Source organism: Sphaerodactylus townsendi, linkage group LG08 (assembly GCF_021028975.2).
Source record: "Sphaerodactylus townsendi isolate TG3544 linkage group LG08, MPM_Stown_v2.3, whole genome shotgun sequence".
NCBI classification, from domain to species: domain Eukaryota; kingdom Metazoa; phylum Chordata; class Lepidosauria; order Squamata; family Sphaerodactylidae; genus Sphaerodactylus; species Sphaerodactylus townsendi.
Window position 1 is genome coordinate 82,515,576 of NC_059432.1, and position 26,631 is coordinate 82,542,206.

Here is a 26,631-nt window from a genome sequence, read left to right on the forward strand (position 1 = left end):
GGAAAATACACATTTAGAATGAAATCTGATATTAGGTACTTTTTTTCAAAATGTTCTCAGTTTTCAATAGTTTTTAGTGTCAGCCAATTAGACAATTGGTCTGAAAGCTATATAAGATCTATTAACCTGGCAACAGTTGATACTAATATTGTCCAGGGGATAATGGTGATTTTTAAAATCATATGTGTGCAGCAAAACGCAAAAGTTTAGGAAAATAGTGATAATTACATTTATTGGCTTGGATTCAGTGATATGCATGTGCAAACATAAATAGACTTAATAGAGTTCTACTTGTGCAAGATCTTGTGAAACACCTTAGTGCTTTCCTCCTTAGTGTTGTAGTGCTCAGAAATAGATTGTACAAGGGGCTGTGCTAGCAGAAACCCAATTGAGGATACAATAAGACAGACTTAGTGCAGCTACTGCTGTATTTTTCTTGCATATCTGCTTGTGCACGAGCTCTAGCACAACTGAAAACCCGTGCTGGATTCAAGCCGTGTCTCAGAGTTGGATGTTGCCAAATGTTTACTGTGTCTTAATTATGCGACAATAGAGTCACCAAGTATTTGGGATCTGAGGTTGACATTGGCTAAATATTGGGGGTAAAATAACCAAAATTAAAGACCAATGGGCTCACAAGAGGTTTGGGAAATGTTTACTTTAAGCTGACAGCTTATAAAAAAATAATGCAGTATTTGTTATTGATGTTTGGTTGTCAGTGGTTCATTATCAGGTGAACTGTTTTCTGCATGATGATTATATAAATTTGTATAACTTTTCTGTAAAAATGTTAACATTTACAAATAAAAGCAAAACAAGACCTACAAATAGTTTCTTAACAAAATTTGTACTTGCACTCTTGCGATTTCAAGAAACACCTCTTGTTAGTCTAGCTTTATTTAGAATGGGGAGTGATGCCAGCACCGTACTATCCCTTGTGATGTGAATAACTATCGTGAGACAGCATCAGGAAGGAAATGGGTGGTAGGGACTGAGTAGGGCAGACCAGTCAGGCTGTAGCTACATAGGTACAAGTATCTTAAAGTAGCACAGCTGCACCTATTCATGGGATTGCGTTCAAATACAATATTAAGGAGGCAGTATACATCCCAGCTGATTTACTGTGGATGAAGCGTTTGCTTTCTTTTATTATTACTGTATGAGTGTGGCATTAGAGCCATGAGGTAGCTATAACAGTATGCTTGTAATGTAAGATGTTCTTGCAGTTCAGAGCAAGCATGCCCTTGGACCTAGTCTGTCTTCCATTTTGTTTTGTTATGATCCAGCTCTGCAGATTACAGGGAGAAAGTTTAGACTCTAATGCTGCTTTACTCAAAAATATTTTATTTGCTGTTATTTTAAAAAGATATTTCACAGGAAAATATTAGTCTGCCGTGTGGTGGTTCAACAAATAGTGTAAGGTAACTTGGTCATGAATGCATTTTGAAACTGCTTTAGTGAAGTGCTGGGCGCACACAACAATTTTTGTCATTTTTAAATTATAGGGAAGGACTTAACTGTACACCTAGTTTCACATCTTGCTTCCAAGAAGATGCATGTGCCAGAATTAAGAGCTCTCTCTAAACTGACCTTGACTATTCCTGCTTAATTCTTGCTGAAATGAAGGGAACTATTCCTAGAGGTGAATGCACAAATCCATCACCTTTTCCTTGCCTGTCAGACATCTTGGGGTCAGTAAACTATCAGTGACTATTATGGAATGAAATTCAGGATGAGAATTCTGGCTCTTTAAAAAAAAAAAGCTCAGTGTTCTTTCTTGGTCCTGTTACATGGTTGCTAGGTGATCTGAAAACACTGCAGTTGTTCGAAGGACAAGTTCAGCTTTAAATGTTGCTGGGGCATTTGGGTGTGTGTGTACTTGCTGAAACCTCCAGTTTGTCATACCTGATCATGCTGAACTGCTTTGCCAAAGCAGGTGAGTATATTTTTCCTCCAACTACTACACTGCGGCAAGCTTTCCCTACCTACCAGACAGACTCATATACTTAGGTGCATCAGCTTGCAGAAGCCCCAGTGGACTATCTTTTAAGGAGGAAGGGATACCTGTGATGGTTACAGCTGCCTCTTCCACAGGCACCTCACCTGAGAGAAGGTGCCTCTCTGCCTGATGTTCCTTTGCCTTGTGGCCTTTTGGCAGTACAGTTGTGTGGCTTACTGCCGTTGGTAACTAGGGTTTTGGTCCCATCTCTTGCATATGGGTGTCAAGTTCATCCTTATGGCCCTGTGCAGTTGATCCAATAGTGGCTACATTTGGAACTGTTCATAACTACTATTAGTCATGGTCACTTGATATATAACTAGCTAGTAAACATTTAAGGGGGGGGGGTGAGAGAGAGCTCCATTTGAAATGTGGTTTGGGACCTTCAACTATAATCCTTGAAAACAGCAACTGCACCAGCATTCAGCTTGAACACACATGATATGTAATTATGCTAGAAAATCTAAGTAGAAGCAACTACTGACCATGTTAATGTCACAACCAGCTTGGTATAGCACAGGGGTAGGGAACCTGCGGCTCTCCAGATGTTCAGGAACTACAATTCCCATCAGCCTCTGTCAGCATGGCCAATTGGCCATGCTGGTAGGGGCTGATGGGAATTGTAGTTCCTGAACATCTGGAGAGCCGCAGGTTCCCTACCCCTGGTATAGCACTTAAAATGTTGAGCTAGAGTTTGGGAGACCCATGTTGAAATCCCAGCTGTGCTCATGGACTTTGCGGGGTGACCTTAGGCCAGTCACGTACTTTCAGTCTAACCTACCTCACAAGGTAGGTGAAGATAAAATGGAGAGGAGACCATTGTATGCTGGCCTGAGCTCCTTTGAGGAAGGGCCACAGAAAATCAATAAATAAATATATGTTGTTCTTATGGCTGATTTGTGTATCCATTGGGTAATAATATTTGACAATCATAATAAGGCCCTTTAATTTCAAAGGGCTTGAGCGTAATTGACTTTCTGTGAGATTCTGGCAACATTGTTGGTGCTTTATTTGTAAAGAATGATGGGGTCGGAACGGATGTTCCGTGTAGAAGAATGATAAGCTGTTGGCAGAAACTGTGAACTTTCTTGCTCAGCCTAGTTAGGGCTATGACTAATATTGCCATGACAACCAGTCTGCTGGTATAGAGTGAATTAGCCATGGTTGGATGTATCAGTTGAAGATACCAACTGGAGGTGGCTGCCACTGAGACATTTAGATTGGGTCAGTGAACATGCTTGGCAAATAAATTTTTAGTTGGGAAAGGCTAAGAAATGGCAATATTTATGGTTACAAAGTGAATCCAGAGGTTGCTGAGGTACTGTAATCATTTCCTTAGAGGAACTCTTGTTTTCTACTGCCTGTGTTATAAAATTATGGTGCATATGGGCACTCTTTTCATTGCCAGGTAAGTAGGCTATATTGTCTGAACTGTCTCCTTCAGAGGAAACTGCGAAACTGCACTGCTGATGCAGGGCAGCTAAGTTTGTTGTAGGTGGAAAGTGAATCAATACTGCCAGGAGCAGGAAGTGGCAGGGGCAGTAGAAGCAGCGGGGACAGTAGAAGTGATGGGCAAAGGGCAGAAGCGATGGGGGGGGCAGCAGAAACAGTGGACAGGCAGCAGCTGAAGGCACAGGACCCTGCAGGGGGGAGGGCAGGGGAACTTCCCAATGCGCCCCCCATATGACCCTTGAAAATAGTGCTTGGATCATCTGCTCCCTCTGTCCCCTCTAGATATTCCATTGGCTCTAAGTGCTTTAAAAACTCTGCCCACCCCCAGCCTGTTACTCACACTTGCAGGCTCTGTGAGGGTTGAACACCTTACTTTCTGGCTTTTCTTTTTCTTCCAGCTGTTAGATCCATTACAGCTTTAATAATTATCACATAGTAAGTTAAAGGAACTGTAATATCAGTAAATTCAATTTGTGCTTTTTTGCACATGCATAAAACCAATCATTCTGTGGAAGAGGAATGTCTTCTGGATCAGAAGTCCATTAAGTTGGTTTTCAGTGGGGGTTATGCCAAAGGAAATTTACATAATTTTAACCCTGTATCCTGCCTTGGTCAAAGCACGAGCTAATCTAATTTTTACCTTGCTGGACTAATTTATCCATCAACCTGCAATAGTGGTGGCATCAAATGTCTCCTCTCTTTCCTTATACAAAAAGGTGGAAGAGAATGATAAGATGCCAAACTTTGAAGGAGATGGGAAAAGAAGGAAAATACTCCTTGTAAAATAAATGCAGATTAATCTTATCTGCAGTCATTATTGAATGTACAGTGGTTTCTGTTCTGCTACATCAGACCTTGAAAGTGTATAAGATCCAAGTAACCTTTTTGCCTAAAACACTCTTGTAGGATACAATGTTTTTTTTTACTTTCTGAATTCTGGATAAGATTATATATCCTCAAGTACTATCATAATGCTGGCAGAAGGATAAGTGGCTGCTGCATCACACTGCTGACTCATGTTCAGTTTGTGGTCTACTAAGACTCCCAGATCCTTTCCACATGTACTGCTGTCAAGCCAGGTGTCACCCATTCTATATCTGTGCATTTCATTCTTTCTGCCTAAGTGTGGCATCTTACATTAATCTCTGTTGATATTCATTTTGTTCTCTCTAATCTGTCCAGGTCATTTTGTCCTCTGGGGTATTAGCTACCCCTCCTTAGATTTTGGTACAAACAAATGGCAAGATTAGAAAAGATTAAACTAATGCTTAGACAGGGGTTCATTCTTAACACCCTTCAAAATGACACTTAAGCTTTCTGAATATGCTTTGAAAGAAAATGTGATAAAAAATGGAGGCAGCATAAATATGACTAGGGAAGAAAGCTTACTTCTATTCAACCGTCTAGTATGGTAACAGTAAGTGGCTGGGATGAGATACCAGGCCAGAAGTTCTGTGCCATTGCTTATACACAGATAAAGGTGTAAATCCTGGGCAAAACAATCCCACCATCCAAAGATGAAACTTAAAATCCTTGTAGGAAACCTAGGATCTTTGTATTGTTGAAGGCTTTCACGGATGGATTCAACTAGTTGTTGTGGTTTTCCAGGCTATGTGGCCGTGATCTGGTAGATCTTGTTCCTAATGTTTCGCCTGTATCTGTGGCTGCCATCTTCAGAGGTATATCACAGAGAGAAGTCTGTTACACACTGTGTCCAATAATGCAATAATGTTCTCTCTATGATACACCTCTCTGAAGATGCCAGCCACAAAAGCAAGCGAAACGTTAGGAACAAGATCTACCAAACTACAGCCACACAACCCGGAAAACCCACAACAACCAACTGGGATATTTGGTTTCCTGGAATCCAGACCAACTTCCTCATACCAGGGTAGAAATTTCATTTGTGCAGGACCAAACCAGGTATTTAATGAATATCTGTATGGTTCTGATATGACCATTATATCAGTCAACCATAATTTGTTGTTCTTGCTGCTGAACCTGGAAGAAGATGGTTGCAGTAATACATCTTCTAAAACAAGATTTTTTGTTTGTTTCTTTTGCAGATTCAGTATTCCATGGAATCTAGAACTCTAGATGAGAAGTGATGCCAAATCTAAAAGGGAAATCAAAAGCCAGTTCAGACATCCATATTCTAGAAAAGTTTCTACAAACTTATGAAAAGCATTGCATAGGATCTCAGAGTTGTGTCAGTACAACTATCAAACAGGGCTTAAAGAAATGCATTGCAATTGACAAGCTTATTACTAAGGTAACTTTAGATTATAAAGAACAGATTTGACAATATTATTGGAAACAGTAAGGTACACCCTAACTCTGATTTTAAAAAAAGTTTCTAAAGCTGATTTTTCACTTTCAAAATTCTCCGTGGTATATCTGGGAGCGAACCTGCTGCGGGGCTTCTCACCCTTCTCGTAGTTCCCCACAACTCCCCAGCTCTTTCTTCACTCCAGCCAGGGACGCTGTGGGAAGCCCTGAAAGGTTCCCCACAAGTCCGAGGCTTTCTTTTAAAGAAAGCTTAAGCACCAGGATCTCTTCCACATATGCGCGGGCAGCCTCCATTTCCTGCCTTCTGATTGGCTGAATCACATCCCATTCACCCCACTCACTGACAGTATTTATTTTATTGTTAACACTTTTTATTTTTTAAACCCGGTGATTCTCTCGCACACACGAGGAGTTTGCTGGCAGGGAACTTGGTGATTCTCTCACACATGTGAAAGAATCACCGGCTCCCCCCCCCCCCCCCCGGCAAACTGCTTGCGTGTGCGTGAGAATCGTCGGCCAGCTTCCCCCCTGCAAACTGCTCGCATGGAGAATTGCCGGCCGACTTCCCACCCTTTAAACTTCTTGTGTGTGCAAGAGAATCACCCCCTGAAAACTCCTAGTGCGTGCGTGGGGGGGGGGGTGCCGATTGATGGGGCGGGCCTGAGCAGCGGGGCGGAAAAAGTGGGCCCGATTCTGCAGCTAAAGAGTTCTGCATTCCGGCAGAAGCCACCGGCACAACAAAGGGGCTTTTCAAAAGGACCTCAAACTTTGTGATTCAGGAAATTTGTGAGCAAAGCCGGCACCACAGGGCAGCATGACAGACACGCTGCAGGGCCAGGGGCTGTGCAACCGTCCCAATTGCATCGGGGCATTCCCCATGCCAAAAGAGGGGCAATTTTGGTGTGCAAAATCAGACTAAGGGTTCTTCCTTTAGTAAATACCTGTCTAGGTGGCCGTTCCGTTACTTTGTCTCTTGAAAATCAGCTGTAGAACATGGAAAACTTCTGTTGGATTAAAATGTTGTTAATAGGTGAGTCAGAAAGACATCTTGGGACTGTTATGAAAAACTGAATGAAAATGTCAACTCAGCGTGTGGCAAACTCTATGCTAGGAATGATTAAGTAAAGGTTTGAAAATAAAATGGCCAGTACTGTAACACGCTTGTATAAAGCTATGGTGTGGCCTCATTTGGAATACTGTGTGCAGTTCTGTCCACCATATCTCAAAAAGGATACAAAGGAAAACAACCAAGATGATTAGGAGTACCTTTCTTATGAAGGAAATCTGGAGTTTTCTGGACTTTCCAGTCTGGAAAAAAGAGACATCTAAGGGAAGACATTATATAGGCTTATAAAAATTGTACATGCAGTGGAGAAAGTAGAAAGAGGGGAGCTTTTTCTCCCTCTTCCATAATACTAAAATTCAGGGCATCCAATGAAATTGTTGGAATAGGCTCAGAGCATACAGAATGAAAGAAATAATTCTTTACTCAGTAGCTGTTCCACACAGCATATTCATAACGAATAGCACTCCTGGATCAGACCAGTGGTCCCTCTATTTCAGCATCATGCACTTATACCTAGAGGGTTATTTTTATGCTTATGACTCTTGCCACTTTGTGGTTTTAGCTGGCGTATTTTCTGATTGTTTTGTTACACTATGATAATTTGAATGTCAAGTTGTTCCACATATTTCTTACATGCAGATGTTTCATTTGTTCCCATAATGTTAATCTCTTCCTGCAATTACTCGGCCCTTTTTTTTTTTTTTTTTGCTATAAAGAAAACCATATTAAAAGGTTACTTTTATCAGTAAATTTCTTACTGATCACTTACTGGGCTTTTTTTCCTCCCTAGTTTGTGCTTGCCAATGCTGCACCTTCATTGAGAAATTTGAAGCCAGTTTCTCTTACTCCTTTGCTCAGGACTATTCGAGATGAACGTTATCGGTTGGGAAAGGACCTCTGTGTCTGGGGAATTCAGTTAAGTCCTCAAGATGTTGCAAACCTTGTAAGTTAAAGCAAAATCACCTCTTAAAGAACTAGAGGTTTTTAGGAAGACTGCAAGTATAAGAGCCTAATGTGGCATTGTAAACATGCAGAGGTGTTACATTACGACAGCTGCACACTGGTTTTATTTGTTTTTCAGATTTATACCCCGCCCTTCCCATTAAGGCTCAGGGTGGCTCAGATTAGATCAAAAGTGTAGTCTTACACCAGCAGAGACAAAGTGTCGTTTCAGCAAGTTAAAGAAGCGGAGACAACTCTGTAGGGGTGAGCCCACGAACCCAGCAGAGTCGCAGAAAGAGCGCATGGAATGCCTGTGCCAACTGCGCCCTTCTGGGCGCACACGCTCCCCCACCCCCCAGTCCCCCGTGAGTCACAGGTCATGAACTACCTGACTCACGGTCACCAGGTGTCCCTGACAAAGGGGCTCTTGCCCCCAGGTATGGATTAGACCCAGACGTGGACGCTTCCTCCTGCACGTAGCAGCCCTATGAGATCATGCATCACATGATGCTCTCCCGCTTTCCTGCCTATCCGCCTCCTTTACAAGCCCCCAGTAAAACCCTAATAAAAGGTGCCAGGGACTAGCACAAGGCAGAGTTGCCAGGCCCACAGATCAGAGCTGTTGGATCCAAGGACCGCGCTTCCAGCTGCTGGCTCTCTCCACCGGATGATATCACCGCGTCTCGCCTCTTTCTTACGACCCCTGCGGGCCGACTTCACAACTCTGCCGTCCCGTTTCCCCCCAACCCCTTTTATTGACAGTTTGTAAGAGGAAAAACAAACAAGGCAGGCAGGGGTTTGCAGGCAGGACTGCAACATCGGAATACAAGACAAAGGGCAAAGGGCGCAGGGGGGTTTGCGCCAGGGGATTTGGCAGTTGCACGTACACATTGGAGCCAGGAGGTCTCGCAACCTCAGCAGTTTCTCTGAATCCACATTTTGGAAGGAGAGGTCAGTTGCATGAACGGCGCATGGTCCCGGTGTGTCGGGAAGTGTGGGAGACCCTTTTCTGGGGGTGTGCCCACCGTACCTGGGCGTCTCCCGGGCACTCGTGCCCTCCAACACAAAAGTATATTACATTTAGTCATCTAACCTGGAAGCAATGGGATTGTTAATGCTATTTAAGCAATAATTTTTCAGTTGTTATGAATGGTAATGACATCAAAGACTGAAACTGAAGAAGATTCATATTTGTAAACTCAAGAGTTCAACTCCGTCTCTAACTCATTATCAGCTAACCCCAAACTCCAGCAAAGTTTGGGATGGCTTGAAATAAGTTCACCAGTATCACTTAAATTGTAAAAGTCACTCTTGCAACATACAGAAACCTATGAAGAGATGAGAAATTGGATTTTGAGTAGATGAGTTACCTTCCCCCAAAACATATGTAACTATGGCAACCCCTGGTGGCTTGATCACTATAAAAGCAGCCTGATCACTAAAATAGCAGTGATTAGATCAGCCCACCTGACATCCATTAATAAAGATATGGGTGCAATTAATTTTCTAAGATAGTTTGGATGATGCTGTTTTAGTGTATCTGGAATATTTGAAGTTTCTCCTTCTTTTTAAAGATATTTGCATATTTGAAGATGTTCTCTTTCTTTTAATGTTACATTTGGATACATTTGTTCCTTTCTCAAGGAACTGAACTGCTTGTTCATCTTCCAGGTCTTATGTGCAGTTCAACTCACTTTCTAAAACAGTAGGTTCTGGAATCTGTCAGCCTTTCAGCTCTTCTGTATAGTTCTTCAGAATATTGTTCCCACCTTTTCTTTATTTTGTCCTCTTCAATTAATGTATTTCCATGTTGATCTTTCAGCATGCCTTTCTGTGCTTTAAATTTCCCTTCAATTTCTTGGATCTTGTGAACCAAATCTCTTTCTTTTTTTGGTTCTCTTCTGTTTTTTTTATTGGTAATAATAGTTCTTTATCTCTATGTGATAATTGCTGGAAGGCTGCATTTAGACTTTTGACTCTGTTTCTGTCACCTTTTACTTTTGTTTTCCATCTGTCTAGTAATTTTCAGTTTCATAGTCATCCAGCAATGCTTTTCATTTCTCTCAGCTATAAGAATAGCCTTTCACATTGTTCCTTAATAACTCCAGTCTCAACACATATTTTCCTGGTTAACATTCACTGGAACTTGGTAAAACAAATCTGTTCTTTACATGGTTCTTTAGGAACATTGCTTAGATTGTGGCACTACGAATGTTTTGGTGTTTTTCTTCAACTCTATTCTAATTTTTGATACTAACAAATCATCGTCTATATCACAATGGGCTCCTGGACTTGTTTCAGCAGAGAGAATAGAACTATTTCTGGATGCAGTAGGTGGCACAGAAAACAAGAAAGAAAATAACCCCATAAACCCTAGTTTAGATTTTAAAGAAAACCAAAAGCATTTTGTCTCTAGCACTGTTCAGGTCAGTAAGTGTGGGGACAGTGCAGTGGGAAGTATATCTGTATGCATATAGTATAATACAACAGTCCTTTCATGTGATCAGTTATAGGCACAAATATGTACTTGTCATCAAGAAAAAGAGCTAATATATTACAAGTATATAAAAGGTAAACCCAACCCTGTCAGTCCCTAATAAAATTTGGGGCCACCACACGCTATTCTGGAGTATTTCAGAATTTTTGTGACTGTGAGCAATTATTCTAAACACTGGATTGCTTTCCAATAACTGAGAGAAAGAACTGGTGTTGTGTGGCAATGCAACCACCCAAATAAAAACATAGGTGTGTCTTTCTACAATAGTAGTTTCACAGTGCATATTGTTTGTGCAATGCCATTTTAAGAATGGGAGAGTGAGGTTATACCTGCTTTAAGGGTAAAGAATATTATCCATGCTGGGTGGTTATATTTGGGTTTTCCTGGCTGAATTCAATGCTTTCTGCATAGCAGTTAAACTACCTTAAGTAAAAACACTTTTAAAGCAAACAAGCATAACTCAGATGTAAAACAATGAAGCTCCTTGATTTAAAAAAAATTCTTTTGTTTGTTTCGGTGTTTAGGCAATCTTACTAGAGCTGGATGGACGTACCACCTATCCATTTTCTAAATTAGAAATAACTCACACTAAGCTGGACCTCTGGTCCATGGAGAGACTTGGAGTGGCTTTACCTTTCAGCAACTTGAGTTCTCTAGTCTTGGATTATTCCAGGTGGGCAGAAATATACACAGGACGTTCCTTCAGTTGCAATCTAAAGAAAAGCAGACAGGATTTGTCATTACCTTTTGCAACTCATTACAGCAAGTGCTTAAGTATGCAGTATCTGTTCTGAAATCCCATGTGGGAAACACACCTACTATACATGCATCTCAATGTGAATGTGAAGAATCAACATGAATAAAATAGCATCTTACAGCCTGCTAATGGCCCCAATTATGGTACAGTCTGAGAAAGCTGATAGGAATTTGCATCCCCCTCCTTCACAACAAACAGTGTGTTAATCCTCTGGAGGCCTTAATGGCCAGTTGGAACTTGCTTCCTTTCCAACCTGGAAAATCTCTGCTGCAATTGTCAGAAGAGAGAGAAAAGACATCCTAGAACCAGGTCATCAGCCAGAGGACCTGCTGCAAACTTTCCTTTACTCTTTGAAAGAACTTATGTCATGGCTGAAAACTGTTCTCAGGGCCAAAATACATGATACGTGTGGCACAAGTTGGGCTGCAATCACACCTAGTCACATGTATGACTGGAGGAATTCACCACCCAAGCATTCCATTATTCCATTTGACACAGGAGTACTCTGAAGGCAAGGAGGAGGTTCAGGTTTCCCTCTACCACTTTCACCAGCAAACATGGTCACGGGTTGCTGTTTGCCCCTTCCTTGGGCTCCAGGTGTCCATAGGTGCCTGAAGAAGAGAAAACTAGGAAACAATTTAGTAGGGAATCCTGAAGGCCCTCCTTTTCCTATTGTGGCACTCCCAGCTGAACAGAGCAAGAGAACACATTTAAGTTGAGTAGTACATATGACTACAAGTCAGGATGGGTATTCATGATTGACTTGTACCAGAAGTATTGTGCACTTTGCCCCTGTATGCAACTCCAACAAAGATTCTATACCATTTCCAAAATGAAGGTAATATGTAAATCATTACTTTAAAATTGTATTTTCCATCTCTGGCTGAATCATTTTTTGTTAATTGCTCTCCCCTGTTTTAAGTGTAATTTTTTTTCTGCCCTAGAATGTTAAAAAGCTCTGGCCCATCAGCCAAACCCTTTCACTGCTTTGTACTATGGCACGTCGATGTAATATTTATGAGGAAAAACTAATGAGTTCAGTACTTTCTGCCCCAGGCCTTGATGTTAAATAAGCAAGGGGTGCATAGATCTCACATCAGAACCAGATATTGATTTTTAGAGCTTACTATGGACATATCTTACACTCTACATATAAATATATATAATACTGTGGCGGTTTCTGCTATAAATATGAGCTGGATTTGTTGGACAAGATAACCTGAAATACATCTTTATTAAATTGAGTGCTTGCTGAATAACTATAAATTGTGAATGGCAGCAAGCGTCCTTCATTGAAGATGATACCTACTTATGTATTTTTTTCTTCACAGATGTGGAGATAATGGTGTCAAAAAACTTATCTCTGGACTGGAAGGAAACACAAAACTTTTAGTTCTGAGTCTCTGTTACTGTGATTTAGGACCTCAAAGTGGATCTGCACTGGGCACTATTGTAGCCCGAACTGCTATTTGGTAAGCTTTGGTAGTAGGGATTTGGGGGCTGGGAGCATACATAGCATTGATTTTGGTTCTAAACCAACAAGCTTATTTTTAAAAAGTTACGTCTCCATTGGTTTTTCACTTACTATGTAATTAGTTATTTAAAATGCAAAGCAATAGTTGATCCATCCAGTTGTAAGTAAATGAACTTAATGTATACATCAGGCAACCTGGAAGGCATTAAAGATGTGACAATCAGGAAGCAAAATTTTATCAGAATTATTGATACAAAGTTTTTCCATATTCGGCATACAGAAAAACATGCTGAAATGCCAGTAAAAATATTAATCAGTTACATAAATAATTTTTAAATTGTGTATCACAGCAACCTGTATATTAATGGTAACAGCTTGCAATGTCTGGGTGCCACAAAACTCCTCAAACCAATGGCAGACTTTGCAGAAAGCCTTGGACGAGAATGGAGAGCAAATGGCTTGCTGTACAGCAATGATACTGCTTACCAAAATCCTGCAGGTCAGATTCACATTGTATAAATTAATAATTGTTTAAGCATTTGTTCTAAATGAAAATTTCTGTTAGTAGAAGCGTTCTTTTGGGGAATCTCAACAAACCGCACTTCATGTGTTTGAATTACAGAATAAAATTCAGGGTAACACTGTCATTAGATGGAACTTTTATCACAGCCCCATTACTGGTAATGTGGAAATTTTGTCTTTACACTGATGAGAAACTTTGGAGAGATAGTACACAAAGTGTAGTCTCATTAAAGAACTGGTGTGGACACACTTCATGATGAAAGTTTATCATACAGTTTGAGGATTCTTCCTGTAGATCACATAATCCTCAGAAAAACATAGAATAAAAATGCAAAGTTGAGGTGCATGATCCTCACCTCTCAAGAATCAGTGCATGATTTGAAAAACAGTTTAGCTGTATGACTCAGTGCATACTTCTACTTACCAACTGCAAAATAAATGGTAACATTCAGCTGAAACAATAAAATACATTTATTCTGTATAGGAAACTTACTGTGCAATCCTTGGTGGAGGATTAAAACTAATTGACCTAGTATTTAATAGCTCTGCATAGGGGTATATGGAAAGGTGGTTTTAAAAGAAAAAAAATGGTTGTCTATAAGAAAAACCACAACTCAACTTTAATGTATTTGAATTCTCTGGTAATCTTCTCCAACAGCACTATTTACAGCCTACGAGTCCAAGTACACTGTGTCCAAGTCTTTCAGGTGGCTGGATGTCTTTAACAGCCCCATCAAGAGCAGGAGAGAGGGGCAGTAGAGCAGTGGACAGGGGCAAAGGTAGCAATAGGTGGTGCAGGTGCTGTGGGAGAAAATCCTTCTCTCTCCGAGGAAAGCCCATTTTCGGAAATGACTTAAGTTTGCACCACAGAAAGGACATGTTTCCAGACAGAAATGTCACTGGAAGACGACTAAAGTCAGCTTCATCCCCGGGAATGCCCCCAGAATACCCCCTCCCTCCCTGCCAGTGGCAAAGAGGTGATGGTGTGGAGGGAAACCTCTGGATTTGGGCACTGAAGACCCACATGGCACCCCACTGCCAAAATAATTGTCTTTGTACTGGCATCCATGCCACTTGGCAAGGAACTGGTTGTAATGGCGCTGATGCAAGAGTCATGCCACTTCCAATGCAGCTTTGCCCCTTTCCCCCAATTTTGGATCACACAGTAAGGTAGTCCTGTAAATATAAGTAGCAAAGAAGAAGAAATAAGAATATAAAGTGATACTTCAGAGTAAAAAATATGGACTAAATTCTTTCATCTATAATCAGCTGTCATAAAAAAACAATTTTATCTCTACTTTTTAAATTACTTCCTTATAATGAAACACATTCTCTTCTCCACAGTGTCCTTTAATTTCAGTACTTGTTTTTTTACCACAGAATGAAATGATTTCCCAGAGCCCTTCTAACCAACTAGCTGTTCATTATAGTAAAGAATTATGCCAGAGAGGAGCCCTGGTTGGGAGGAGAGGAGAATGTTGAAAAGTGCTCTGGATTCCCCATTGGGCAGGATAGTTTATTTATCTAGAAAAAAATTATGCTGCCTCTCAATGGGACATAACAAAAAATGAACTTGTTAATTAAAACCCAGCATTAAAAGTCCAGCCAGAACATGACATCAATGCAAACAACACCTGTTTGCAAAACATTTTAAACTGGCAGATGTTCTGGCATGTAAACCCTGGAAGCCTTCAGAACAAACACAGACAGACAAACCACCAGACAAATCGACACTGTTGAATATCTTTCAGGAGGTCAAGCAATACAGGATTCAAATATATAAACAGTAAACAAAAATGCAAAAGACCAGCTGATCCATACACTGTGTTTCATTTTCAGTAGCAAACGAAGAGGCAGGGATTAATTCAAAAGTTGTCAGTTCGAATGCTACTTCTAAAACTGACAGGCCTATTACATTGGAAAGCACTGGGAAGAAAAAGAAAAGAAAAGGTACAATTCATTTATCCAATAAGGCACATTATATGTAATATATGCTCCCGGCTTTATTTCTCTCAGCAATGCATGTCTGCTATGCCTTTCAGTCAGGACAGTATGCTATTATCAACTTGGTAGTCGGCCTCTCAGTGATTGCTGTATCTCTCTGGAATGTTCTTTCAGAAGAAATGTGGAATGACGTCTGCCTGCCTTCAGGATAGCCTAGAAGGCTGTGTTATTTTAAAAGGCCATTTAGAGCTGCACTTGATGGAATTTTTCTAGTTGTTGGTTGGTACTGATATTTGATTAGTAATGTTTTACATAAGGGTTTCTTCTATTTGTATAGCATTTGCGTGCGTGTATTCTATACCAACAAGCTTATTTTTGCAAAGCATTATTATTGCATAGCGTGTGTGTATGTGTATGCAAACAAACATGCAAACAAAAATGCCCCAAGGACTGCTGTGTGGTTTGAGGGGAACATTTTTGCCATCAAATAGCCAATTCATGGTGACCCCATAAGATTTTCAAGGTAAGAGATTTTCAGAAGAGTTTGCCATTGCTCACTGTGTAGTGACCCTCATATTCCTTGGAGGTCTCTCACCCAAATACTGACCAGGGTTACTCCTGCTTAATTTCACAGATCTGACAAGATCAGGCTAGCCAGGACTATCCTGGTCAAGGTTGGGAGAAACATACGGGCTTCCAAGCAACAGAAGCAGGGGAAAGGTTTAAAACTTTCTTCTCCTCTTGGCATGATTGTTTGACTATTTTTTTTTAACAAACAGCAAGAGATCTATATTAGACTTGGAAAAACTGGGATGAGGATTTCTCACAATTGCTCAAACTGCACAGAGATACGTGGGGGATCTATTTGTCAGGCTTGTGGTAGCAGTGGCGTTTCTCCATAGGGACGAGGGGTACCCCTTGTCCCCGGGCGCAACAATGGCGGTCACGTGGGGGGCGCCAAAATGTCGGGCGGCGGGCCCCTCCCCCCGCCTCCCCAGACTGCACCAGGATCATGTGAAGCCAAGCAAAAGGCGCCGGCAAGTTGCTTTACATAGCAGTCGGCAGCCTGCCTTAGCCACGCCCACCCTGGACGGTAAGCAGCCTCTTCTGGGCCAGTCCTACCCATTCAGACAAAGCCACCTTCCAGAGTCCGAAGTAAGGCTGGCGGGAAGCTCCGCCCTCCCTTTGACCTGGCACAGCGTGCCTTGCCTCCTTCTCCTTCTCTCAGCGCATGTGGTCGGAGGTTGCACAAACCTCCTCCCCTGCCGAGTTACTGTAGCAGCGCATAAGGGAAGGAGAGGTGAGAGAAGAGCCCGGGAGGAAAGCAAGGCAGCGTGCAGCAGCAGGCAGCACAGGCACGTGACAAAAGAAGCGAGGCTCGGGCTTTTGCCTTCGAGTCCTGCCAGTGCCGAATTCAACAGCCTGTGTCCCTCCTCAGTCGCTTCGCTACAGGGAAGCAGGTTTCGGTTTTTTCATCCGTCGGCTCCATTGCTCCCCCCTCCCCCTGGCACTTAACAACTGGCCTTAGAAGAGGCTTTCAGGAAGGGAGTGAGGGAGAAAGAAGGGGGGTTGCTGCTGGCTGGGTGCTGGAGGCGGGCATTCGACCTCGTGCGCTACTTGGGGGGGGGGGGGGGGATCGCGCGTCACTTCACACAGCTCTCCCCGCTTCCTGGAGCAGCAGAGAACAGGAGGCGCCGGGGCGGCACGCTTCATCTGGGCCGTAGGTGCGCGCTTTTCAGCCTCCTTTCCTGTGTTTAGAGGCGCCTGAATAGGTGGGCATGGAGGTGGACTCCAGTCCTTGCAGGGCTTGTTAAGCTTCTCCTCGAGGGAGGTTTGTTTAGATTTTTTCCCCCGCGGGCCCATTGCTCCCCCCTCCCCTGGCATAACGACTCACTCAAAGGCCTTAGAAGAGGCTGAGGGAGGGAGAAAGAAGAGGGTTGCTGCTGGCTGGGCGCTGGAGGCGCCATTCGACCTCGTGCACTTGCGGGGGGAGGGGGATGCGGCCGCTTCACACGGCCTCCTGTTCTGAGCAGAGAACGAGCGGGCGGCACGCTCAGCTGGGCCGTCGGTGCGCGCTCGCCGAAGGGCGCTCTGGCTGGGAGAGGACTGGTGGAGTAGACGGGGTGCATGCAAATGGCGCAGGTCAGCTCCTTTCCTGTGTTTAGAGGCGCCTGAATAGGTGGGCATGGAGGGGGACTCCAGTCCTTGCAGCGCTTGTTGCTTCTCCACCAGGAAGGTCTGTTTAGTTGTCCTCGCGGGCCCATTGCTCCCCCCTCCCCCTGGCATAACGACTGGCCTTAGAAGAGGCTAAGGAAGGGAGTGAGGGAGAAAGAAGGGGGTTGCTGCTGGCTGGGTGCTGGAGGCGCCATTCGACCTCGTGCACTTGCGGGGGGGAGGGGGATGCGGTCGCTTCATGGCCTCCCGTTCTGAGCAGAGAACAGGGGGCGCCGGGGCGGCACGCTCATCTGGGCCGTCGGTGTGCGCTTTCAGCTCCTTTCCTGTGTTAGAGGCGCCTGAATAGGTGGGCATGGAGGGGGACTCCAGTCCTTGCAGGGCTTGTTGCTTCTCCTCGAGGGAGGTTTGTTTAGTTTTCCCTGCGGGCCCATTGCTCCCCCCTCCCCCTGGCATAACGACTCACTAAGGCCTTAGAAGAGGCTGGAGGAGAGAGGGAGAAAGAAGGGGTTGCTGCTGGCGCTGGGAGCCGGAGGTGCCGACTCACGACCTCATGCACTCGCTTGGGGGGGGGAGGATGCGGCCGCTTCACACGGCCTCCTGTTCTGAGCAGAGAACGAGCGGGCGGCACGCTCAGCTGGGCCGTCGCAGGTGCGCTCAGCCGAAGCGAGCTAAGCTCTGGCCTGGTTGAGGAAGTAGGTGGCAAGCAGACGCTCTCATGGGGGGGGGGGGCGCATGACAAGCCTGGTCAGCTCCCCTCCCTGTATTTAGAAGCTGCCCAAATAGGCGGGGAATGGGAGGGGAACTCCAGTCCTTGCAGGAGCTTGGTTGCTTCTCCACCAGGAAGGCTGGTTTGTTTAGTTGTCCTGGCGGGCCCATTGCTCCCCCCTCCCCCCCCCCGGCATAACAACTGGCCTTTTAGAAGAGGCTTAGGAAGGGCGTGAGGGAGAAAGGAGGGGGTTGCTGCTGGCGGGGTGCTGGAGGTGCCAGTTGGCCTCATGCACTGGCGGGTGGAGAGGGATGCGGCCGCTTCACACGGCCTCCCTTGTTCTGAAGGAGCAGAGAACTGAGCGGGCGGCAGCGCCGCGCGCTCTTCCTGGCTGGGAGAGGAGACTGGTGGAGTAGGCGGCGAGCACACGCGCACCGGGGTGCGGGGTGCATGCAAATGGCCCAGGGGTGGGGGGCGCAGACGGCCTGGTCAGCTCCCTCCCTTTATTTAGAGGCGCCCAAATAGGCGGGAATGGGAGGGGGGACTCCAGTCCTAGCAGCGCTTGTTGGTTCTCCACCAGGAAGGTTTGTTTAGTTTTCCTCCGTGGGCCCATCGCTCCTCCCGCCCCAACAGGCAGTTTCGATTCCTTCCTGTGGCTGGTGCCAGGCACTTGTGGAGCAGTAGTGGTTAGAGCGGGTGCAGGTAGTGATGCAGAACCCCAAGGAAAACTTCAGGGGTGGTGGGGATGCCAGCTCGGCGCCTTATGATGAGGGGGCTGGGACAAGGAAGGACCAACTAGACCTATATGACAATCATTACTAGACCTATATGACTACTAGACCTATACTAGACCTATACGCTTACTAGACCTATATGACGCTTACTATACCTATACTACTATACCTATACCTTACGCTTATATGACGCTTATATGACGCTTATATGACGCTTACTATACCTATACCTTACTAGACCTATAGACGCTTACTAGACCTATATGACAATCATTAAGTGCTGTACCTTATGATTCTTGACAAATGTATTTTCTTTTATGTACACTGAGAGCATATGCACCGGAGACAAATTCCTTGTGTGTCCAATCACACTTGGCCAATAAAGATTCTATTCTATTCTATTCCAAAGTCCTGGCAGGGAAGTTGGCAAGCGGGAATCCCTGGCGGGACACAGGCTGGCAAGGTTCCCACCCTGTACCAAACTAGGAGTCTTCCTAGGGGGGCACTTTGTAGGGGGGGACACCCTGCTAGGAGGGGGCTCAGACAGGCACACGAGATAGCCGCAGATTGCCTTTATTACTGATCCCCAACATATCCTGTTTAAAAAAATTCCAAATAGTTGAAGTGCTTAAAAAATTACGTGGATGGAACTGTGGTGCCACTCTTTCACACCTCTTCCCCAGCCAACCTCTTCCCCAGCCCTCCTTGTAGGAGGGCAGAGTAGCCCCAGCCAGCCCCCCAGGTGAGGGTTGCTGGCTTGAGCATAACTCTCCCTTTCCAATGAGTGGGGCTGCCTCCAGCTGGTTGGGAAAGATCCAGCTGTTAAAAAATTAGAATCCCACCACTGCTTCTTCCCATTCCCAGCCCTCACAATGAGGTTTAGGAGGTCAGAAAGTGTGTACTACCAAAGATCTACACAGCATGATTTCTGGAATTTCTAGCTTTTATAACTCTGCAAAGAGAATAAGTCTATTGACAGGGGGGGGGGGTGTTAATTTTGAAAAAGCTGAGAATCTCAGGAGATCATGGCAAAGGATTTTTAGAACTTCAAGTGCACACTTTTGAATACAAATTAAAGAGTAAACATTCCATTGAGTTGCAACTGACTCATGACAATCCTTTTGCATGGAGCATTCCAAGGCAAGAAACAGAGGTGGTTAGCTATTGCTTCTCTCTCTGCATAAAGCAAATCCCTGGTCTTCCTTGGTAGTCTCCCTCCTATCCAAGCTTAGTGACCATTATAGGTGACCTCTACTTAGCCTCTAAGTCCTTGACAACCTTGAACCCAACTGGGCTAATCAGGATGGTGTGATAGCAATAGCTTAACAGCCAATGTTTTTAAAAAAGCACTCTAGTGATACTCGCACCAGAGGAAGGCCGGGGAATGCTGGGGAAATAATGGGTGACTCTCTGGGATGCAGTCACAGATAATTAAATCTCAGATTAATCAGTTACCAATAAATGCCAGGTGTGTGTGTGTGTGTCTGTGGGGGGGGAGCTCATGTGCATGCCCACAGAGAGGGTTTTGAGTGCCACCTTCTGGCACCCGCATCGCGCCATAGAGTTCGCCACCACTGCTATACAGAGTTCTCCAATCTAAGCCTCCATGGGATCCACTGTATACTTGAGCCTGGCAAGGAAGGTGGTGTGGTGGTGACACTGCACTCATCCTTGACAGCTGGAGTAGAGCTGTCCTGTAAGGGGTGATTTTGGAGAAGATTTGCATGCTTAATACCCCACCTTGCACTGGCTGGGAGCTGTTTCTCAGGCTAACAACCTACCTCATAGGGTTGGTGTGGAGGACAAAATTAGGGAAAAGACATTTGATTGGGGAGAGGAAGCCATGTATGTTATGCTGGGGCTGGGAGGGTGTTTCTTTGTGAGAGATGACGCTGACATTCGGTTTGGCAAAATGTTTTGCTGGGGGGTGATTTTGTGAGAGATTTACATGCTTACTCTGCACTCGCCTGGCTTGGAGGGATGTGGCAGACTTACTTCTCCCTTCTGCCTAGGGACGACTGGTTGCTGTAGTAAAAACATTTTTGAAAGCATTTTGAAAAAATTGTCTAAATGTTTGATTTTTGCTGAGTGGTATAGACTATTGCTGTGTTGGGGCATGTTCTATGGTGATTTAGAAATGACCTGGTGCAAAAAATCATTGTTTGGTTGTGGGGGGGGGGGGAATGGCCACCCACACGGGGGTGGGGGCGCCAAACTCAAGTTTTGTCCCCGGGCTCCAGTCTACCTAGCTACACCTCTGTGTGGTAGTAGAGGAGGGGAACTGAAGGTTGAATGCTTTCCACGTGCACACTGTTTTCCTTATGTGATGGTTACTACTTCCCTATCCCAAGCTGATTTTTGCCAATAAAGGAAAATTTACCGGTTATCATACATGTTCTGACAAAGGAGAACAAAAAATTTGCATAACACATAAGTTTATGCTGTGTAAATGGAGGGGTTGTTTTTTTTAATGTTACCAATGCTAAACCATACTTAAGTCTCTCTCACAAAACAAAAATTCAGCTTTTGCAAAAGCACCTAGAAAAGAAGAGTACCTGTCTAATAGGCTGCCAAACACCTGATCATCAGATCTGCCTGACAAAAATAATTTATATATGTTACTTGGCAGGATTAAAGAAAAAAATTAAGAAACTGGATCCTGGCCCATGGTTAACAAAACTGCATTTAGTCGATAACGCCATTGATAAAAGATTAAATCAAACAGAAAAAAGTATTATGGAGTTCATTCAGCTTTTGATTTGGTAAGGCTACTGACTACAGGACATGCTTAACTTTCTCCTGGCACTTATGGAGTATTCTAACGTCTAGATTAAGAACAGGAATTTCTGCTCTAATTCTTGGTTGGCACCACATATTCCCAAGAGACCACCTGATGACTATATTACTCTTTTTGTGGAGGAAAGACATTCTGAAGGTCAATTTGTATGGTAAGTTACGGACTGTGGAGTGAAAAGAACCTCAGTCAGAATCAGTCTATGACTATTGCAGCTTTAAAAATTAACTTTAAGAAATCCATTGCCAACAAACTGTAACTCATTCCACAGAGCTCTGATAGATCAGTATTGTTTTGGAGCAAAAATTGCAGCACATGGAGCAGGTAATTAGGAAAACCTGTCTACCAAGCATTTGCCTCCATTTAATCATTGAAGTGTTCTTTGGTACAGTAACTTAAAACGTGTGCTAACTTAAAATGTGTGCAGTAAGATTTTTTCAACTAGTTACCTCCCACGGGCCACCATTTTAATATTCCTTGGATCAGTGGCACTGACAATATAGGAAAGGGAGAAGAAATAGGGGCATATCTACTTAAAACGGCACCTGGTGCTAACCCAGGCACTGCCCCTTCCCCCCCCCCCAGCTGGGTGTGAGGTGCAGTTGAAGGCAGTGAGCTTGGCTAACCCCACCTGCAACCTCCACACAGAGATTGCACACAAGGCCAGTCGGGCTCACCTCACCCACAATCTTCATGTGGAGATGGGAGCAGCAACAGCCGGTCTCACACTGAAGTCAGCTGCTCTCATCCTCATATATAGTTGGCTCCACTCCCAAACTCTATACTTGGTTGGGAGTGGAGCTTGAGGGTGGAGCCAACACTGGGCCCCTCCGCACTGTAGGATTCGACCTTAGTTCAACGTAGGTCCGACCCGAGTACTCTGCACAGCCGTAGCATTCGACTCATGTCTGTCTCGGCTCCCCCCCACCATTAAATTTTTGAGGTCAACTGGGAGGTGCAACTTCCTGGTGAACTCGGGTTGTACTCAAGCCAAAGCTGGCGGAGTGCGGAATCTCCCTTGCCTCGACTCTGCCAGCCAGCCAATCACAGTGCAGTATTTTCGGCCATGCGCAGAACGGGAGACTCATGGCGGCAGCGAGAAGCGTGCCTTTTTAAAAATCCTCTTACGTAGCTCCTACGTCAGTAAACGGAAAAAAAGGGACGCGCACTCACGTTTCCCGCCATAGAACAGCAGCCAATCGGGAATGAGGAGCGGAAGACGCAAGGAGGTAATCCCGCCCTCTGAACTAGGCTCTGGAGACACGAGTCAGCTGCTGTTCGGAGAAACGGAGGAGTCGAGCTCAGGTAACGATTTCCGCGGACACGAGTCAAACTTGAGTCGCCTTGCATGTGCGGAGAGGGCCACTATAAAGCTAGAGGGATGAGAGCAGCTGGCTTCAGTCTGAGCCAGGGTGAGCCTTCAGTCTGAGCCTGGGTCCAAGTTTGGCCTCACCTAGGTTTCCATTTCCCTGACCTCCATGTGGAGATGGGGCTTGCAATCTCCATGTAGAGATTGTGGGTGAAGCGAATTCGGCTAACTGGCCTTCAACTGTGTCCCAGCCCCGAACTCTGTGGGGAGTTCTGGACAGGGACACAGTTGGAGGGGGCGCAAATGCACCCCCAAGAAATGGTGCCTGAGGCTTGAGACCTCCTTCCCCTCTAGATAAGTCAGTTAGAGGGAAAGCATTGTAATATAATATGCTACAGCAAATGTAATTTCTCTGGTGGATTTGTGACTTGCCATAGTGTTCAGAACCCTAGACAGTTCTGTGGTAAAATATGGCATAATGTTATAGCTTCCTCCATGAAACAAAAAGTAAATTTTGAAGTAAAAGTTTTAGAATAGCTTTGCAACAGTGAAACAAATCTGTCCAGAGAAACCCCAACCATAACCAAATTTCAGTATAATCCTCTTAATTTTCACCACAGTCCTATTAAAAGCAGTGATAACTCTTGAAATGTCATGAATGTCTACAAAAACTAAACACTGTATTATTTTGACATCAAGTACAAAAGAATGGATGTTCTTTGGTTTTTTATTAATATTTCACATGCAGTAATTTCAGTATTAACTTTCTTAAAAATCATAGTTTAATCAAGAATTCTGAACATCTGGTTGAAATTGATATCAATGGGAATGCGATAGGAGAACAATGTGCAGTCAAGGTATTGGAAGCTGTGAAGGACCGAAGGAAAGGTAGGGTATTCCAGTTGATATGACTTCAACATACAGTAGACCTTCCTTTACCCAGATCTTTTCTTTTAGAGACTCTTCCATAACCAAATATTATGTCCTATGTTGAATAGAACCTAGTTGAGAAAAATTTAAAAGTTCATGTCCATTTAATACTAAGTATCCAATTCCCATGTAGTCATACAGCCTGAACAAAATATTGCCAAGATGAGGTATAACTAACCCAGGAAAAAATGTTACCCATATAGACTTTATATTTCACTTTTGCATTTTGTATCAGCGACCGCTGCTGAAAATTGAGAGGGGCTTTTTTCTTTCTTTCTGGTCTCTACAGAAGAAATGCCAGGCTTAAAAATTAAGGTAACCCCTCAGATTTCGTCAGCCACCTTTCGGGAAATTTTCAAGAGCTGCTCAAAACCCTCTCCAACTAAAAAGAAAAAGAAAAAGGTATTTGCTTTCTTTTTTTAAAGGGACTGTGTATCTTGCTAAAAATGCAATGTGTGGTATTTTTTACTCCATTTAATTTCCATAACAGGCAATGCTAAACTGAAAATAAATAGCATCATAGATACATAACATTATAACCAACCATCAACTTAACACCAAGACTGCAATCCATAAAATGTAAAATCATATCTTGACTCTGTGTAGCCATTTTGATGCGGAAACACGCAGGGAAAGCATGCTTGTTCCCATAGCAAACTGGAACTATAAGAATTCTCACATGTGATCGCCCAACTTTGTACTCCACGTAAATTCTCTGGGCAGATGACTGGCGTTACTAATAGTAGAAGGGAATGAACATGCACCTCAACTCCTGGACTAGGGAAATTCATGCAGAGCATAAATTTGTAAGTGCATTTTTTTCTGTAGGATTATTGTGCTTAGTACCCAATTAAGATAGATGGTTCTTAATTCTTGCAACAACTGATAGCTTTGTGTTTTGTCATTCAGTTCCTGAAAGCGATCATGTTTATTTTGCAGAAAATCAAGTGACTATGAAGTTCACATTTCTGAAGAGGCTCAATTCAAGAAAGCTGATATACCCAAGCAAACTGCTTTTCATATAATGTCCTAATTTTGTAAACCTTGTATACAAAGAGCATTTTCAATTAAAATTAAAGAGTGAATGGGAAAATGTACAGGAATGCTAGAGTTTGCCTCTTCTTTTAGTGTCCTTCTGCTATCATTAAGAAGAAGAACAGAGACTATAGTAGCCATAGTTTTTTTTTAATGAAGTGGCTTAGGGTACTGGGAAGAGAGATAAATTGCAGGAGACGGCTACTGCTGGTGTCCTTCACCTCACTCCTTTCCCCTTCGTCTCTTGGTTTTCATCATTTTTTAACATATTATATTTTTGGTTGTTTTTTCTCACTCCTCTCCCCCTTGCATTTTCCCTTATGCGCAGGTACATTTATTTGCAAGTATACCCATAATTACATGAAGCAATGATTCAACAGATTTTCTTTTTGCAGTTTCTCTTATGTGCTATTAAATTTACTAGTAATCCATAATTACATGAAGCAATAATTTAACAGATTGACAAGGCACCCAGTCAATGGATCAGCAAAAAATAATTATGAAACCTTTGGAGAAGGTAAGTGCAGACAAAGGGGAGGGGGTGTCAAAACATTCTGGAGATGTTCTAAATGATTTATGTAGAAAAAGTAAATGATATGTAAATGCAACAGCTAATGCCAGATACAAACAGGTCTCATGATAAAAGTCCTATGCCCAATCAGGGTTTCACAGACAGAATGGAGACAAACTTTGCTGATGGGGAGCTCCAAAGGAAGCTCTAGTGCCCAAGAGTTGAAGCCATAATAAACCAGTTAGTCTGGCACACTAAGATTGTTAACTGATACACTTACAGCGTCAAAACCAGGTTTTGCAATACTGTTTATATCTTCTGTCATATTCTGGAGGCTCTAGTCTAGTACATTTGATAGCGGAGCCAGGAGAGAATCCCGCTCCTGGAATATGTCTGAACTAAAAACGATTGGAAAATTTATTCTGTCTTGTATTTGTTTAGGTAGAAACTGATTTGTATTAGGTAGAAATAGGATTTGTAAGTTTCCCCTGTATTTGTGCTTGTATGGAACCTCCTTGGCCCAGGGCAGAGAGCCATCTCTGCCCCACCCGGACTTATCCCATTCACGTGTAAAGTCTCCTGATGCACGCGGACAAAGGGAAACCTCAGCCGAAGCGCCTTGCCCTGCCTAATCTCGTCAGCAGGCAGATAAGGGGACTCACGTCATCGCTCTTTGCTTCCTGACCCCGGACACCTGGAGAAAACCTTTGTGTGTCCCCCGTCAGTGGACACGTCATCGCCTCGCCCTGCTCTGGCGCGAAACTTGAGAAGGGGATGCCTATCGGACACTGATTGGTTCCTGCATGTTGCAAATGAATGATTGGTTGTTTTGAATGGTGGGGGGCTGTCTTTGATTCTCCTGGGCTCCCGATGGGAGAAAGTGTACTTAAGGTGTTGTAAGGCTGCTAGGCGGCGCAGTGTTTTGTGCGGAAGGGAGGTGCTGACACTTAGGTCAGCATCTCAATAAATCACTTTTATTTATCCAAGCCTTGTCGGGTCTTGCTTGGGTTCCTGGGCGCTGCCGAGAGCGGGATACCTCTGGAACGGAAAGTGTTATCCTGAGCAGCGCGGTAACACATTGACTGGGCACAATCAGGAACTGTAAGCAAGGATAAGTTTTCAACATATTGAACCTCATGGCCAATATATCACGTTTGCAGGGAATGTTGGTAATGCTCCTGGATTATTTATTTATTTACTTAATTTACATCCCGTTCCTTCCAACAGGAGATGAGGCAAAACCACTTCCTTTCTTTTTCTCTTCTCCGGTTTATTCTCCCAACAACTCTATGAGAGGTAGATTTGGCTGAGAGTGTGTCAGTTGCCCAGTCACCAGCAAACTTCCATTGCAGAACCGGGATTTGACCGTGCAGTTTCCCAGATCACACATGTCAGAAAGATATGTTTCAAACGAATACAAGGAACAGATAGTCCTTGAAATCCACAGAATACCCCTAGGGTTGGTGATGAGGGCTCCAAATAGTAGGGCCGCGAT

At 43.8% G+C, this 26,631-nt stretch overlaps 2 protein-coding genes across 4 annotated transcripts in view; both read left to right on the plus strand.

Annotated features, from left to right (window-relative positions):
* RASA2 (RAS p21 protein activator 2) overlaps positions 1–5,678 on the plus strand; it is a 54,735-nt gene extending 49,057 nt beyond the window's left edge. The window contains exon 25 of one of the 2 annotated variants that reach the window (XM_048505084.1): positions 5,518–5,678. In XM_048505084.1, the coding sequence (XP_048361041.1) occupies positions 5,518–5,540 (23 nt within the window). In that variant the 3' untranslated portion in view covers positions 5,541–5,678. The remainder of the gene's footprint in view (positions 1–5,517) is intronic. The other variant, XM_048505086.1, reaches the window with a different exon arrangement.
* On the plus strand, positions 1,659–24,693 carry LOC125437509. Of its 2 annotated transcripts, XM_048505089.1 has the most exons (10): positions 1,659–1,691; positions 1,802–1,936; positions 10,770–10,918; positions 12,334–12,474; positions 12,827–12,975; positions 14,838–14,948; positions 21,187–21,319; positions 23,442–23,548; positions 23,880–23,992; positions 24,530–24,693. In XM_048505089.1, exons 3-10 carry the CDS (start codon positions 10,854–10,856, stop codon positions 24,539–24,541), a joined length of 831 nt encoding a protein of 276 aa, XP_048361046.1. In that variant the 5' UTR covers positions 1,659–1,691; positions 1,802–1,936; positions 10,770–10,853; the 3' UTR covers positions 24,542–24,693. The 2 variants fall into 2 exon arrangements, with proteins under 2 accessions (XP_048361046.1, XP_048361048.1); XM_048505091.1 differs by lacking the exons at positions 1,659–1,691; positions 1,802–1,936; positions 10,770–10,918 and adding an exon at positions 7,638–7,749.
* Positions 24,694–26,631: the final 1,938 nt, after the last annotated feature.